A 16,592-nucleotide genomic window follows, 5' to 3' on the forward strand; every position below is an offset into this window, starting at 1 on the left:
AGTGGGCAATTAAGGAGAGCGGGGATCATTAATCAACAAACACGCTTATCTCTCCCCAACCCCACCCTCTTGCTGCAACTTTCGTGTAACTTGCAGTGTGTGTTTTTGGGTGATATGTGATGAGGTATGCTCCAGGAAACCTTGCCTTATTTTCTGATAAGAGAATTAGATCTACAACACCATCCACCCAAAGCTAAGCATCCTTTTTTATATTTCAATGGTGCATACTAAAAATGTGCATACTAGAAATGTTGGAGGCTGCCATACCAAGTTAGACCAGTGTATTCTCTACACTGACTGGCAGTATCTCACCATGGTTTCAAATGAAAAACTTTCATAGTCCTACCTAAAGATTTCAGGGATGAACACCTGGGACCTTGTGCTCTGTCACTGAGAAAGCCTCTTGCCCATAACTCTCTCACTGAAATTGATACAACTAATTGGTAAATAACCTTTGGCTGGCTTGTGCCCTAATTAAACAAAGACTTTCCTTCAGAGCAGCAAAACTATGTGTATGCCAGCGGTCACGGTGAATAGATTAAACTTGATTATCAGCATTGCATTTCCATACCAAAACCTAACATTTACTGACATCACTACCAGTTGGGAGAGGAAATTGTGCGGTTGGGATGTGCAGCTGTTGTTGCTAATATTCTCCGAACAACAGACCAAGGACATAAAACCGTTATTTTCATTGATAGATTTTACATAAACAAACACACCAACCACTCAAGTGCTCATAAAGTTTTTCAACGGAACAGCTTGCCTGGGAAGCTATGGAGCGTTACAGCCATCCATGCCTAACTTTGGCAGTCATCTCAACTGACAATGGTCTTATTAGACTCCAAACCTAAACATGCTCACTAGAGAGTAAGTCCCATTGACCACCAGTGAGACTTGCTTCTAAGAAAATTACATGCATGCATCTGTGCTGTTACACTGTTACAGTGCAACAGGAAATTGGGAAAGTTGCTCCATAACTTTTCAACACAGGTTAGCCCACTGGATGTTCACATAGCAGTTATGGTTTCAGAAGTCCACACAATGTTGCAAAAAAAAAAAAAAAAAGGCTGAGGGGCCACTATGCCTTGAGTCCAGCTTCTCTTTACAGCCAAAGTGATCCTGTTCTTTTGTAAGCACATAGGAAAAGTACAGAATTCAGCTTTCTGAAAATCAGTAGTAATAAAAGTTTCTATCCCTCAGTAGCCAGAGGTGTTACTGAATAAAATCTCCGCTGCTTGGGGATGGGGCCTCAGTGAGCACAGTAGTTTCTTTTCCCCTCCCCACAACAAAAATATTAAATAAATATTAATACAGGATAATTTGTGATTGGAAGAGGAGGTAATTACATTCACTAAACAATGTTCTTGTGTGCCAACATTGACCAAGACAATTTAGATTATGTGCAGCTGAACTGCTGCCACTCAGAACAAGCAATAGTGGCCTAGATGTACAAATAATGTGCCCAGGCATAAGGCAGCTTCCTAAGACTGAGCAATAAAGGAATACGCTCCAAACAGTTAGTCACTGACACTAGCCTGAACACAGCACTCTGAACAAGCTGTAGTCTTCAGACCATCTACAAAGGCAGTACCCTGTAGATTACATATCTTGTCCTATGCTTAGGGCTCTCGGTGGCTTGCTAAACAATTTGCAATTGTACAACGGAAGAGAACAAAGAGCAACCTCTCTCGATGTTCCACAGAATGTCCCGAATAGCCAGACCCTTAAGCAGCTGCCCACAGCAACCCAGCTGGCCTTTGTGATGTGATCAGTCTCTCACTAGGGCAAGAGGAGGCGGCGTAAGCTCTCAGCAACGGTTGCTCTGTGGGCGCTGCCTGGCAACTCTTCCCCCTTTCCTGATAAGAGCTAAAAATGGCAAAACATAAATTTGCCTAGTTCATGAAAAAGTATTCCAGACTGCATCAAACAAATAACAGACCCTTCTAATTCCAGAGTAACTGTTTATGGTACTTGACCTATCATTGAAGAATTCCACAGTGCATCAGTCAGAGATTGTAGCAGCACCAGCAGGAGCACAGAGGGGAGAGGGGGTTTGTAGGCAAGCTAAATCAAATATATAGTTTTCCCAATTATACCTCACTGCCTTGTTACAACCAATATTTACCCACGGTGAGCTTGCAATTAACTTACAGTTTTAGCATCCTGCTGCTATGGTGTTTCTCTTGAATAGTTATTTTTTTCAAATGGTTAATGTACTGCGTATAAGAGGGACAGATGAATGGAAGTGTAATGTGATCTTCAAATCTACCCATAGCTCTCCCACCCTCATCAGGATGCAAGGAACACTGAAGATGGCAGCCCTTGCTCCCCCCCCCCATTCTATTTCCCTAAGGGTACTATATTTAGTAACACAAAAAATGAGTTGCTGGCAGAACTGCGAAATCAATAACATCCAGCCCAAGCTGCAGCAAACATGTTGCTCATTCTTGTCTTGTGGTGGGCTTGTGGTGACTTGCATGCAGGTGAATGGAACCCCTTTGCAGCTGCTTTGCTCCTCTTGTGCAAATAGCTTAGCAAGCCAGGATTCAGCTCCTAACCAGGAACCCAGATAGGATCCAGGAAGTTACAGGCAACTTACCTTAGCATCTGTGCTGGGAAGCTAAAGGAAAACACTGTAAAGGCCGAATTACTAAGGGTATAGAACAGGTCTTACCGAAGCAGAACCAGCATGGCTTCCGCAAGAGTAAACCTTGTTCCTTGAGTGCCAACAAACATTGCCACAAGTTGATCCATCAGATATTGTGTACTTAAAGATTGTCAAAAAGCTGCTGATGAAGTACCTCACCAAAGACTCCTGAATAAGCTTAACAGTCATGAAGTAAGAGGACAGGCCGTCTTAAGGATCAATGACCGGTTAAGAGACAGGAAGCAGAGAGCAGGAATAAATGGGACTTTTCTCCTAATGCAGGGTTTGGGGAAAGTGGAGTCCCTAAATGACTAGTATTGGGTGGTACCTGTGCTTTTTTATTTAATTATTTTATTTAATTATCTAGAAGTCAGGGTGAGCAGTGAGGTGGCCAAATTGCTTTGGATGTTTAAAGGTGATTGAAAAGATCTCCAAAGGGAGCTCTCCAAACTGGGTGAATGATAGTAAAATAGTAGGTGTATTTTAGTGTAAGTGATGTTCACTGGGGCAAAAACAAACAAAACACAAACCAACAAACCCCAAACTTCATATATAAGCTAATGGGAGTCTCAGCTGCTGTTGACTGACCAGGAGCAAGACCTTGGGGTTGCAGAGGACAGCTTGATGGAGATGTTGACTCGCATGTGCAGCAGCTGTGAAAATGGCAAAGTCCATATAAGGCAGCATTAGGAAAGAGGTTGAAAATGTAACTGCCAATGTCATTAGGCCGCTAGACAAATCTATGGTGTGACCACACTGGGAATATTATGTACAGTTCTGGTCAGACTTCAAAAGAGACATTGTAGAGCTGGAAAATATTCAGGAAAGAACCAGAAATGATCAAGGGACTGGAGCAATTCTCCAATGAGGAAAGATTACATTTGGGGCTTTTTAGTCTGGAAAATTATTTGCTTCTTGGGAGAAAAGCGATGACAAACCTAGAGAGCATCTTAAAAAGCAGAGACATCACCTTGCCAACAAAGGTCCATATAGTTAAAGCTATGGTTTTCCCAGTAGTGATGTATGGAAGTGAGAGCTGGACCATAAAGAAGGCTGATCACCGAATAATTGATGCTTTTGAATTATGGTGCTGGAGGAGACTCTTGAGAGTCCCATGGACTGCAAGAAGATCAAACACATCCATTCTGAAGGAAATCAGCCACCTCATGAGAAGAGAAGACTTCCTGGAAAAGACCCTGATGTTGGGAAAGATGGAGGGCACAAGGAGAAGGGGACGACAGAGGACGAGATGGTTGGATAGTGTTCCAGAAGCTACCAGCATGAGTTTGACCAAACTGCGGGAGGCAGTGGAAGACAGGAGTGCCTGGCGTGCTCTGGTCCATGGGGTCACGAAGAGTCGGACACGACTAAACAACAACAAAGTCTGGAAAATGGCAAGTATGTGGGTGGGAGAGAACATGACAGAAGTGTTTAAAGGTATGCATGGTTTGGAGAAAGCGGGTAAGAAAACGTTTTTCTCCCTCTCTCATAACACTAGAATTCATGGGTGTCCAATGGAGCTCCATGTTGGAAGATTCAGGACAGACAAAATAAAGTACTCCTTCACATAAGAGGCATAGGCAAATTCATGGAGGAGTGGCTGCTAGCCATGATGCTTAGATTCTAACTTCACTGCTGGAGGCAGCATGCCTCTGAATACCAGTTTCTGGGGATCACAAGCGGAAGAATGCTGTTGTATTCATGTCTTACATGGTAGTTTCCCATAGGTATCTGACTGGCCACTGTGAGAATAGGATGGTGGGCATTTCTTAATTTTCACCTCTCCCTTTCAAAAACCACTATTAATAAGAGAATATGTCATTGAACATAGATGTGAGCTGCCAGAGAATTTTTGCTTTTATTGTCTTTAAATGTTCAACTCTGGTCCTTACAGATGGGAATATGAACTTCAGTTGTAGGACGGGACTAACAAGAGTCCTGGCCTATGGTTTGGTAATAGCTGGAATGTATTTAAGACTCAGGCTGTAACTTGTGGAGAAAAACTGGAACAGGTTTCTACTGCCAAACAGGTAACAACACACACACAAAACGACGGCAAGAGAATGTGCAATCAGGCATGTTTGTTTATTGATCCTATTTAACAGGATTCAAAAGGAGGACAGCTAACATATACAAAAATAAATATGACGCCATTAAATTAGAGATATGTTAAGGTTTTTTCCAGGGACTGTTAATGAGGAAAATAAATTCCACCTACCTAAGTCTCTTATTTTGTGGGGATGGATTGGGCTGTAAATACAATGTACTCAAAAAGTTCCCTTTTGGAAGAAACAGTTGGGAGAGCAGCACTACAGTTGGAAACTGGACCACGTAGTGGAAGGAGAAAAATAAGGCAGGAAGGTGCGTATGTCAGTACGGAGCAAGCAATACAGAGCACCAGTTGACCATTCACTGTATACTTAATATTGAAGTGTGGGAGAATTACTACACTTGACAGTTTTCCATTTTATACGGGTTCTATGCTGCCTGTCACAGTGGGAGCACACAACAGATGTCGGATGACTACAAGGCAACTGCCATAAGGGAAACTGCCTCTTTGGACAGCGATTGTGTTAATTTTGCACATTTCCACGGGAGGAAGGAGTTTAAGTGAAAGTAGAAAGCTTGGCTCTGAGCCTTTCCATTCTTGTTGGGAGAAGCCCAACCATCTCTCTGCTGAGCTCTAGCTCAGTTTCAATGGCCTGGACGGCATCTGTGTGCTTCTCGCAGTAGTCTACCAAAAACGAGTAATATTCCAACGAGGTCTGCATGTTCTCCAACTGTTTCTTGCCATCCGAAGTAATAAGCTTGCCATAAAGGCGGGCAATATGGAACTTGGCCACCATTGCAGGGCGCAGGACATCCTCCTCTAGGGTCTCGGGGAAAATCTTATCAGGGTTCCTCAATGAATCCAAAAAGAGTTCATAGTATTTCATGGCCATCTGAGCAAGAGAATTTATTTTCTTTATTGTGTGGGAGTCAAGTTCCTCTAGCTTATTTCCAATGGCCACTTTTAAATCCATCATCTCGTAATAGGTGTCAGCTAATTCAAACTGAAGCTGCCTACTGAGCAGAAGGTAATACTGAGGGTTTAAGCCAGCATATATGGGCTCCAGCATATCTATCCTGCGCTTGTGCATCTTGCAACGCCTCTCATAATCTTCTTCAAAGAATGCCAGCACCTTGAACAAGGCACTGTGATCCTGAAGAATTTCAATGTGGTCAGTGACATACCCATCTACCTGAAAGAAATCTTTTGCTTCATTGACATAATTCTGACCCACTAAGAAGACTTCTCTAGCTTCTTTGAAGTCTAGTGGAAACACACAGCTCACTTTTTCTTCCATGGCCAAAATAGAGTCACACAGATCACTAGTTCCAAACAGAACAGCCTTCTTCCTGTCCTCTTCCTTCTCATCCTCCTCTTTCTTCTGCTGGGCTTTAAGCTCCGACTGCCTGTCTGGATCCAGCTCCCCAATGTTGTCCTAAAACAAGAACGCACAGTGTGAAATACTTCGCCACGAGATGTCAAAAAACTAGATACCGCCAATTTGATAAATTAATCACATTCACAGTAGCAACTTCTGTTACTCCTATGTTTGCATGACAGAAAAATACGTTTTGGATTTCTAGAAATTATTTAGTACTTCCATATATGATTCTTATTTATTTTGATAATTCAATGGAAACACAAGCTGAGCTTATAGCAGCAACTTAGTGGAGGAGGCATGTTTTCAACAATTCTCCAAGCAGTAACTCTGAGATATTTCCTTGACTTCATTTAAGTATTTCACAGCAAGTGGTTGTCATTCTTGAAATTTTCGTTAAACCACTCCCAATATATTTGACATCTTGTAGGGTTCTTTTTCCTTTCGTATCCATTCTTAGTACTACAGTGGAACCTCGGGTTGCGGACGTAATCCGTAACAGAGGCACATCCGCAACCCGCAGCGTTTGCATCCTGAAGCACTGTGTCTGTGCCGGCGCAATTTGGCGCTTCTCCACATGCGTGAGTGGTGAAACCTGGAAGTAACCCGTTCCAGTACTCATGGGTTTCCTGTGGTCCTCAACTCGAAAACACGTAATCTGAAGCAGCTGTAACATGAGGTATGACTGTACTATGTTATCAGACAGTAGGAACTGCTTTCCCAAATTGAAAATCTCAACAGCTTACGTATGCTGCTAATATTTTACTGTTATCTTAATGGTGTTTTGTGATTCATAGTGATATTTTCTTTTCTTTTTAATTGCTTTGGGGTCACTTGGGACAAAAAGCAGTATATAAGCACCACAACAATTTAAGGAAAACCTAACAAGGCAGTGGAAATTACACAGCTGATTTTTTAAAAGATGAGATGCTGACATCTTCACGGCCACTGGGACATATGGGAATACCTGCCTGCTTGCCTATCTCAGCTGCTAAATAGCCACTCTGACAGGACAATAATAGGCAAGTAGAAAATTACCGAAGAAGTTGAAGTGTAAAACTGTGTAAACACAGAGTATGCACCAATGGCAGACTAGGTTTAACAAAGAAAACTCTGCTTTCTTGATTAGGTAATGTATCTAGCTCCTACTGAAACCATTTGGATGCTATCAGTAAAACAATCAAGGCCCATGATGCAATCAAGGTGATATGGTCAAAACTGGCAAACACAAGATTAGGTGTTCTACTGACCAAGCAGAATATTGCTTGAAGGTTTAAAAATTAAGCAGAGAGTCCAGCACTCAACTGATTTTGGTTCCTATCTCTGTACACACAACAACCTTGTGACTTACACTTACTATAGCCTTGAGTCTCAGCACCACTAGCAGCTGTTGCGACTACTGTGTTTAGTTACTCCTGCAAATGTTAAAAAGGTTATTTGCGCTCCGTTTCTTGATTACCTCGAGCAATTTCCTGGCTCCCTGCAACAAGTTCAAGCAGTACTTAATCCAACACCTTGCAATTTCAGCTCTTCTCTGTCGAAGGTCTTGCTGATCTTGTTCTGTTTCATCTGGTTTAAAATATTACAATATTCATTAGGCTAGTTGACAGATTTTGAAAAGCCATCTCCGGTGGGGGGGGGGGAGAGGGATAAGTTAGCCACTTAAAATTACCTGAAGGACTACACAGAATTCAAGTAACTAATACTACTGGAATCTATTAAATGGTTATAAGGAGGAAGGTTTAACTTTTGGTCATAATATTTTCTAATCCTGAAGCTTTTCCATACTGTAACGGGGATCAAACAGCTTCAAGATACTTCTACTGGAAATGGAGGGAGACATTTAATTTCAGGAAAACAGGATGTAAAGAACATCTTAGAACACAGTTTTCATAACATAGTTAAAATAGTTTAAGCATTTCTAGCATTAACAACCCTAAAAAGTAAAAAATGAAACAGCGAGGTATACTACCAATACAACTTATAGCAGGTTATAGGCAGCTGCAAAAATATAAGAAGTGGGACACCTGGAATGTCGATAATACATGTGAAAAGGATCTAAGGGTCTTAGTAAACAAGCTTAACAGGATTCAACAGTGTGATGCAGCAGTAAAAAAAGCTAATGCTATTCTAGGCTGCATCAATAGAAGTCTAGTGTTCCTTTCAAGGGAAGTCTGTTCTTCCCTGGGCAAACCACACCTGGGGTACTGTGTCCACTTCTGGGCACCACAATTTAAGAAGGATATTGACAAGCTGGAACATCTGGAGAGGAAGGCAGCCAAGATGATCAAGGTTCTGGAAACCAGGCTTTATGAGGAATGGTTGAGGGAATTGGGTATGTTTAACCATGTAAAGAAGAGATTTAGAGATATGATAGCCATCTTCAATATCTAAAGGGCTGTAACATGGAAGATGGAGCAAGCTTGTTTTCTTCTACTGTGGAGGGCAGGACCCAAACCAATGGATTCAAGTTACAAAAAAGAAGATTCTGACTAAACATCAGGAAGGACTTTCTGAGAGTCAGAGCTGTTTGACAGTGGAACGGACTCCCACAAGAGGTGGTGGACTCTGCTTCCTTATAGGTTTTTAAGGACAGGGTGGATGGCCATCTGTCATGCATGATCTAGTTGAGATTTTTGCATTGCAGTAGGCTGGACTAGGTGAGTCTTGGGGTCCCTTTCAACTCTACAATTCTATGAACATAGGAAAACTGTACATCTTCTCTCCCTCTCTAAAGTTGAAATATCGAAAGCTATTTCCTCGGCACCACCACTATGTTCCAAGTCTGCACCGTTAAGTTTCAAAGCTGTACAAGCCCATTAGAGAAGTGTAGCCTTGCTGAAGGGCACCTCTTCACCCTCTCACATTGCAACTTCTTCCCCCAGTCCCACAAAATCAATGCAGCACTGGAACGGACAGCAAGCAGAGAATTCAACATTGTTGCTAACCCATATAACTCAAAGCCACTACAGTGAGGATTAAAAGGAGATGACTTACTGTCCTCTGCAGATGGCACCTGTCCAGCTTGGCCAAAGATGACACTGGCAGCTGCTAAACAATGCCTGGACTCCATGAAACATTGCTGTAAGGAGAAGACATGGTGGCATTTGATCCTGGCACGCAGTAAGATATTTTTCTCTTAATATTTAAGAATGAAATAATTCAGTTGCCCAATTGTTTGCCCAAATGCGTGATCTTTGAAGGATCTGGGGATATAATCTGGCAACGCTGTATAGTAAGAAAGCTGAGGACAAACAGGTAAAGGTCTTCTAATGAGTCTCCCCACCCTTACATACACACTCATATCATAACAAATTTGAGGAATAAATTCCTCTAATGCACTTATCCTGAAACAAGACCCTTTTGTTATTCATGTTTTTGGCTGTGAGTTCGACATCTGTAAATGCCAACAAAGCTAGGAAAGAACATTGACTTACAAAATGAATGAGGCAAGTTAGTCATGACTTTCAGTCCCATGGATTTCAAAGGGAACTTAAGTGCAATTAACTTAGTGTGGAAGATTATGCAACCCAATGCCTGCCAATAAGACTCATACCACAGATAACAATAGCTTTTTGAAAGCTGGTCAAATAGCAACTCTGACATTGGTAGCACCTTAACAAATTAGGTACACTGAAGAAAACATTGAAGTGACTACCTTTGTGAGATAATACTGAGACAAAGTAGCTGCATTGAGAGCCCATTCTACTGGATAGTAGCCACTATATTCAAGCTGCCGTTTAAGGGTGGTATGGCAATACTGTGCAGCCTTCTCAATCATCTCCAGGTGCTGGTAGACTTGGGCCAGATAATATAACGTATGAGTATAGACTTTCTCAAATCTGGGGAAACAGAGGGTTTAGATTTAATTTTAAGACAGAAACACCCCTCCCAATCTCTGACTTTACAATTCAACATATACCTTTTTGATCTTTCTTGGTCAGTAAGTTTCTCTTCTTCATCCATAAAATGTTCACTGGAATCAAGCGGGGGATTCCCATTCTGCAAAACATAACATATACGAACTTAATAAATACATACAGTGGATTTGTGCTCTCTACAGGCTGCACTTTGGTACTGCAGAGAATATTAAGTTAAGATGCATCCAGAAATATGTTCTTATTGCACAAAACATCTAAGTATCAAGACATCCAACCAGAAGACATATCTCTTTCTTAAAAATCCGTTCTTCCCTATTGTGTTGTAGAACCTGTAATCATGCATCTCTAACTGCACATTCTTCTAAAAACCTGTTCTATCCTCTTGAACAGTTACTTCTCCTGAACTCTGCAGCACTGACAGAAAGAATGTGATGCTTTTAAACAAGACTTTCAGTAAATGTAACAATATAGAAAAAAAGAAAGTTTACCTCAATGAACAAACCAGAAACTCTGTAAGAATATGCATTCAGAAATTTTTGCTTTATGTGCTACTCACTGCACTCAAGACGAAAGTGGTTGCAACTAGGTACAAGACATCACACAGAGGTAAAAACAACACAAGAGAAATATATCCCACTGAACGAACAGCATATTTAATATTGAGATCCAGTTATTAGTTCAAGCTCTTGAACAACTCTAGAGCACAAAGTAGTCACATGTCCCTGTTATAAATTTATTTCTCAAGCTTAATTTGTAGCTGTTTTTATTCTCTTTGCAAATCACTAAGGCAGCTTCTTTTTTCTGCTTGGGAACTGGCGGGATAGTGGCAGATGCCATTTTGAGTTAGCCCCAGCTCTACGCCAATTAAAATGGGGCTAACAGAGATAGAGGAGTTTGCAAAATCAGGGAGAGGGCAGCAACTGGTCCCCAAATACCCCTTTTAATGTTTCACCACATTTCTACCTTTAATAAGTCACTTTGAGGGCATAATTGCTGAAAAGCAAGATAAAATTTTTAATAACAATAAATAAGACCCATATGTATAGTTAACAAATCCAACAAAAGGTTTCTGGAAATATGTTCTGAATACAAATCTGGTTCCTCTAGCTCCATTTCATTTTAGGTCTTTCTGGAGCTGCAAACCCTTCCATCGTTATAGGTGTGATTAACAAGTCTGGACTCCCACGATTTCTTTTGCCACCACTACCTCACCTCTTCGACAGGGAGAACTGCAAGCGCTTTCAAGTGAAACTCAGACCAGAGCAGCTGCCTACAATCACCTTTATCTATCTCCTTGTCACTGAGTTGCAGCATTCAACCTGTCAATTCATCAATCGTTTTGTTGCCCTATGTCTGCATGTGTAGCATAAACCACTGGCCAAGCACAGAGGAACACCTGCTCCTTGCACTGTCAAAGTATCTGGTTAAATAACAGGTTCAGAATTAAGAAGCTTTATTAAGATCAGGGACAGAGAAAAATGGGGGAGGGGAGAGACAGTTTCATAAAGAAATAAAAGCAGCTTCCTCTCTAAATAACCTATGACATACAATATCACAATGGTATCTTAAATGCACTTGCAAGGGGGAAAGGTCACCCGTCATATTTGGAAGAAGGCAATAATTCTTATTTTCAACCAAGCAAAACTAAGGGAAATGAGTTGACAGGGCATGAGACATTTAATCTCAAATCAAGGATGATCAAGTGGGACTGGACACACCTCCCAAGGCAGGGTTTTGACACTAGGGAGATGGCAGGTTTAGCATGAACATAAACCAGCACACAGGAAGTTGAGCCACTGGTACCTAGATTCAACAATCCAGGAAGAATACTCTAAATGTGACAGGTAGGTTGTTAAGAAACAGAGGAACTACACTGGATTAAACAAGAAGGCAGGCATGTTCTTCTCAGGCCTTTCTCCAAAGCATCATCATCTCTAGTCAAAAGCAAATTCAGCAAAATAAGACAAGAGCGTAAATATGAAACAAGTGAAATATTTTCAGCATCACTTTTTAGAATTTGCCAAAGTGCAGCACTCCACTGGTTTCATGGAAGCCATGTCGGAGAATGAACAAACACTGGAAATGCAGAAAGGCCGTGCAGTGCATAAATAGCGCCCCCGAGGGTATAACAAAGGTTCCATTGTGCTAATGCTATGGCACAGCAGAGTCAACAACTTAGAAGGCTGCTTGTTATGCATAAGGAGTTTAGCTTGTTATAAGTCCTCCTGAAATACAGAAAAGCTCTTTTTTAGAAAACTAATTCTGCACTGCATTTTAGCCATACAGCAATAAGTCAAAGTGTTTTTAGAATTTTCCAGTTATTATAGCTAATAATGGAAGTGTCCCTAAGCTGTTTTATAGATGCTTTATGTGGTTACAGAGGGATGAAAGCACAGCTGCCATTGTGAGTTGACACTGATTTTCTAGTCAGCTGTTTGCACAGAACACTCTGCATAAATGCCAACCATTTTGAATCTATCTAAAAATGATATCTGAACAGTAGATATATTTTTCACTTAGTACTATAATCATTTTTCAGAATTCAGGCATGAAAACTCCTGACAACACATATATTGTATCAAAATGTCTCATTTTATAACATGAGAAAACAGGCCTCTCAACTTGCAAAACTCAGTAACAATTAATCCAGAAAGCCTGTTTATTATTTAATGATTGCAACTCATTGATATTAGAACTTGCAATTTTTATTATGCCTTGAGGTGCCACCACATTACAGAAACATAAGACATGCTCATACAACACATTACCTCTTTCATGTACTGATTATATAAAGCCTCTGCAGATTCCAAGTAAGTCTGAGCTGTTTTAATGTTATCTCTTTCTGACCACAGGATGCCCAGGTTATTCTACAAAAGAAGAGGGAAATTGAAACATTTTTTTGTAAAGCTATGAATAGCACAAATCCACCATCACTGAATAGGGAAGAGGGGTCACCCCCTTACATATTATACAAGAACCAGACTTACACTAGACTTATTCTGCCTTAAAGACACATACTGGGGAGCCAGGCCAGGGATGTGCAGCACATTACCTCAATATAAGCTATCCTTTCCAGTGCCTAATATTTATTTATTGAATTTTGTATCCTGACATTCCTCCTAAAGGAGCCCAGGATGGGAAACATGCAAGCAATAAAACAATTAGTATGAACATGCAAGAAACAGAAGAAGTTTCAAGCTAGTCCAAAAGGTTACAATTCTAAAACTCAAATCATTTTATTATTGGTCACTGGGAGCCACAGTGGTCTAGTTCTAACACCATTGTAGTTTGCGAACAAAAGCCATCTGGACTAAATGTCATCATCCCTTCCTTGCTACTGCAGCCGTGTACGCCCCATACATTTAAACCTCATGCCTTTCCCCAAATAATTCTGGGAATTGTAGTTTACCTCTCACAAAACTACCATTCCTAGCACCCTTAACAAATTACTGTTGGAAGAATTTTTGGGGGAAGCCTTAAACATGCTGTGTACACACAGCCTGATACTGCCACACAAATTATTTTGATCCACAGACTCTCTTGAGTGGAGTTACTCAGCTCTCAAACTGCAATAGTAAATAATCACTGTGAGCCCATGAACTGCAAATTTGTTTTTCATTTCTTGAAGTAACAGTGTTACTGCCTTGCAAACCAATATTCCAGAGGATAGTCTGCCATCACCACCAGCTCAACCCTCCCTTAATACTTTGCACCGCAGCACTGCATTTCTCCAATCTGACACATGCCACCCCCTTGCACTAAAACAAGAAGAATAGACACATAGCTGCAGCAGCAACAAAACACAGAAAGCCTTCTGGTTTTCCAACTCTGATATGCAGTTTCAACAATACTTCTATAGAATGGGTAACAGTTCAAAGGTTAGTCTTACAAAAAGGCAAAACAATGAGAAGAGTGGGGAGGAAACAACTTCATTCATTGATGGATTAAAAAAGTGTGGACAGTTAATGTTTGTTATGTAACATTCCACACATCTTTTGGGGGCATCATCCAATACTTCAATAAGAGTTCCAAAGTGCCAAATCAAATAACTTGGATCTTGAGATCCTGTGAGTTAAGTTACTGACAGAAATCTCTGCTCAAAGAAAAGGAGAGAAGGAAAGAATATTTTTTGCCGATTTCCCCTTTCCTCCCCCCCTTCTAATAATGGAGGAACACCGGAAGTGTGGGAAGAGGTGCAGGAGGATGAGAGAACCAGCAAACGTTGCCTGCTCTCTTCCGCTAGCCATTAGATCCGACTTTGGATCCAAGCCAACATATTATTCGTCTTAGATGCCTATTATGCATCGACTAGATTTCATAATGAGGAGAGATGCCGCAGAATCGATTAGGCTAACAAAACTAAAAACACAGCCCTTTCCGTAAGGAAAACTGCACACGTCAGGAAAGCTCATTCTCCCCAGTTGATTTCTGACTTCCAAATGATGCCATCTCCCAGGACAAACGGTGACTGCCCAGGCCCAAGAAAACCTTTGCTGTTAAGACGGGTGGGCGATGAATGTACACATTGCGCCACGTGCCCGGGCTGATGTTTAAATGCCCCGGCAAGTATGCGGCACTCTGAGGTTTAGGAACCTGCATTATCCCAAACAGCGCGAGCGACGCAAAGAGGTTTGACGCGCGTGTGCTGGGGGGGGGGGGGCACACGTTCATGCACCGTTTCTTATCCACCGCTCCTCGCAGCTGTGGGTCTGAGCCCCCTTTTGGGGTGAGCTATTGAGAGGGGGGGGGAGCGACCGACGACCCCTTCCTTCCTTGCCCCACCTGGGCCTGGATGTAGAGGGAGACGCACTCCCGGGAGAGGCGGTGAGGCTCCAGCAGCTGCGCGCACTTCACCAGGTGCTCCTCGCCGGCCGAGTACTCCTGCGTGTCGGTGTGGTTGACCCCGAGCTCGTACTCCACGGCGGCCAGCGCCACGGCGCGCTGCCGCTCCCGCTCGTCGGCCCCGGCCGCGCCTCCGCCGGCGCCTCCCGGGCTGCCTTCCGCCTCCTCGGAGCCCAGCTGCTGCTTGATGCCTTCCAGCAGCTCCCGGGCGCTGTACTTGGAGCGGTACGGCTCCGTCTCCGGGTCTTTCTTGGACTCCACGTAGGAGAGGTTGACGGCGCTGCGGAACTTCTCGCACAGGGAGGCCCACTCGGCGGGGGTCGCCATCTTCCCACTGAACGGGCTGCTGCGCTTTCCTCGCTCGTCTTTCGCCTCCTCCACTCGCTCTCTCTCTCCCGATCAGTTGGCTTTATGCCCGCCCAGAACCCTCCCGAAGGGTAGTCCGCATGCGCGTCAACCTCGTTCCCTCAGTTAAAATGGAGGCGCGGGGAGCGGGTGACGTCACAGGCGGCCGAGGGACGGAGGAGAAGCGAGCAGAGGCCGCGGTGGGCGCCAAGGGCCGCGCGCGCGAAAAGCACGCGGCTGCAGAGGGAATTGGGCTCAAGCGTAGTTTTGTGATTATCTCCGTGAGGGGGAATAGGGATCTCCCAGTAACTCCTGGCACCCTACAAGCTATCGCTTTGGAAGGATAATTTGCGCGGGGGGGGGGAGCAACGACTGTTGTTTAAAGTATCCTTAAGGGGTGTCACGACACTCTGTCGTCTTTGGTTGAGTACTGGATCTAAAGATGATTTTTCATAGCCCAGAGATTTACAGTGGCTCCTAACTTGGAACACAAAACCCTCAAGAAGAGGGGAGGGAACCCAGGAGAATCCCCATGGTTTAATATTTAAATATAAAATATTTATCAGACTGGTCAATAAACTTGGGAAGGATTTTTTCTCCACACTCGAATGTTGTGATTTTGCAATCTTGTGTTGCTTTATTTACTGATCAATGGCACTTCCCTTCTTATACTCCTCTGTATGATGCATTTTCATGCTTTTAGAGGGCTTTGGGCAAAAAAGCAGTACATAGTAGTAGTAGTAATAATAATAATAATATTATTAATAATAATATAGTGTATTATTAATGTGTATTGTTATTTTATTACCTACCCTTCACCAGCAGGTCCCAAAATGGGTTACAACAGTCTAAAACCAAACATCAAAACATTAAAAGCCACCCACACCCAGTGTGGCTGGGGAAACCCAGCCAGATGGGCAGGGTATAAATTATTATATTATTAAAAAATATGTGCAGCTAATAGCTTGTTCTGGAGTTTAGTGATATAAATGTGCCCTTTGTGGGCTGTTGGGTGAACCAAGGCTACAATTTTCAATGCTATTTCAGATTCACAGGGTTGTGATAATGGGATTGGCTGAGTGGGGGGGTGGGTGGGTGGGTTGCATTGCATTGCACTGCAGCCTACCTCTCCCACTCTCAACACTAGGTGTCCACCACAGCTTGTGCTGCTTACCAAACCCACCTACAACTGTGACCCACAACAACCCTTCCCCTCACCAACCCCACACACTTATCCATTAGACCAGGAGTGAGGAGCCTGTTTGGCTCCAACCCTGTGGGCCTACTTTGACATATGGGCAGGGCAACCCATCACATGACATAATTGCAATGTCACATAACTGAAATGTGATTGTCCCACTAACACATCTTGATCTGAAATATCAAACGGAGATTCCTAAGCCTGCCCCAGGCCGATAGCTTCAATGTTCTTCAGTCCATCCTCCT

The 16,592-nt window shown here is 42.7% G+C and overlaps 1 protein-coding gene across 1 annotated transcript; it reads right to left on the bottom strand.

The window, feature by feature from the left end:
* Window positions 1-4,716: 4,716 nt before the first annotated feature.
* Window positions 4,717-15,212, bottom strand: KIFBP (kinesin family binding protein). The gene is made up of 7 exons (XM_081193138.1): window positions 14,742-15,212; window positions 12,728-12,826; window positions 10,001-10,080; window positions 9,737-9,920; window positions 9,076-9,160; window positions 7,538-7,647; window positions 4,717-6,135 (listed from the first exon to the last, which is right to left on the bottom strand). Exons 1-7 carry the CDS (start codon window positions 15,126-15,128, stop codon window positions 5,257-5,259), a joined length of 1,824 nt encoding a protein of 607 aa, XP_081049264.1. The 5' UTR covers window positions 15,129-15,212; the 3' UTR covers window positions 4,717-5,256.
* Between the last annotated feature and the right edge of the window lie 1,380 nt (window positions 15,213-16,592).

Source organism: Podarcis bocagei (assembly GCF_964188305.1).
Source record: "Podarcis bocagei genome assembly, chromosome: 4".
Classification (NCBI taxonomy): Eukaryota; Metazoa; Chordata; class Lepidosauria; order Squamata; family Lacertidae; genus Podarcis; species Podarcis bocagei.

Coding starts and splice junctions, on each gene's coding strand:
- KIFBP (XM_081193138.1), bottom strand. CDS start 15,128: ATGGCGACCCCCGCCGAGTGGGCCTCCCTGTGCGAGAAGTTCCGCAGC. Junction 9,161..9,736: donor CTCAGTATTATCTCACAAAG/GTAGTCACTTCA, acceptor TTCTCCTTACAG/CAATGTTTCATGGAGTCCAG. Junction 7,648..9,075: donor GGTGCCATCTGCAGAGGACA/GTAAGTCATCTC, acceptor ATTTTAAACCAG/ATGAAACAGAACAAGATCAG.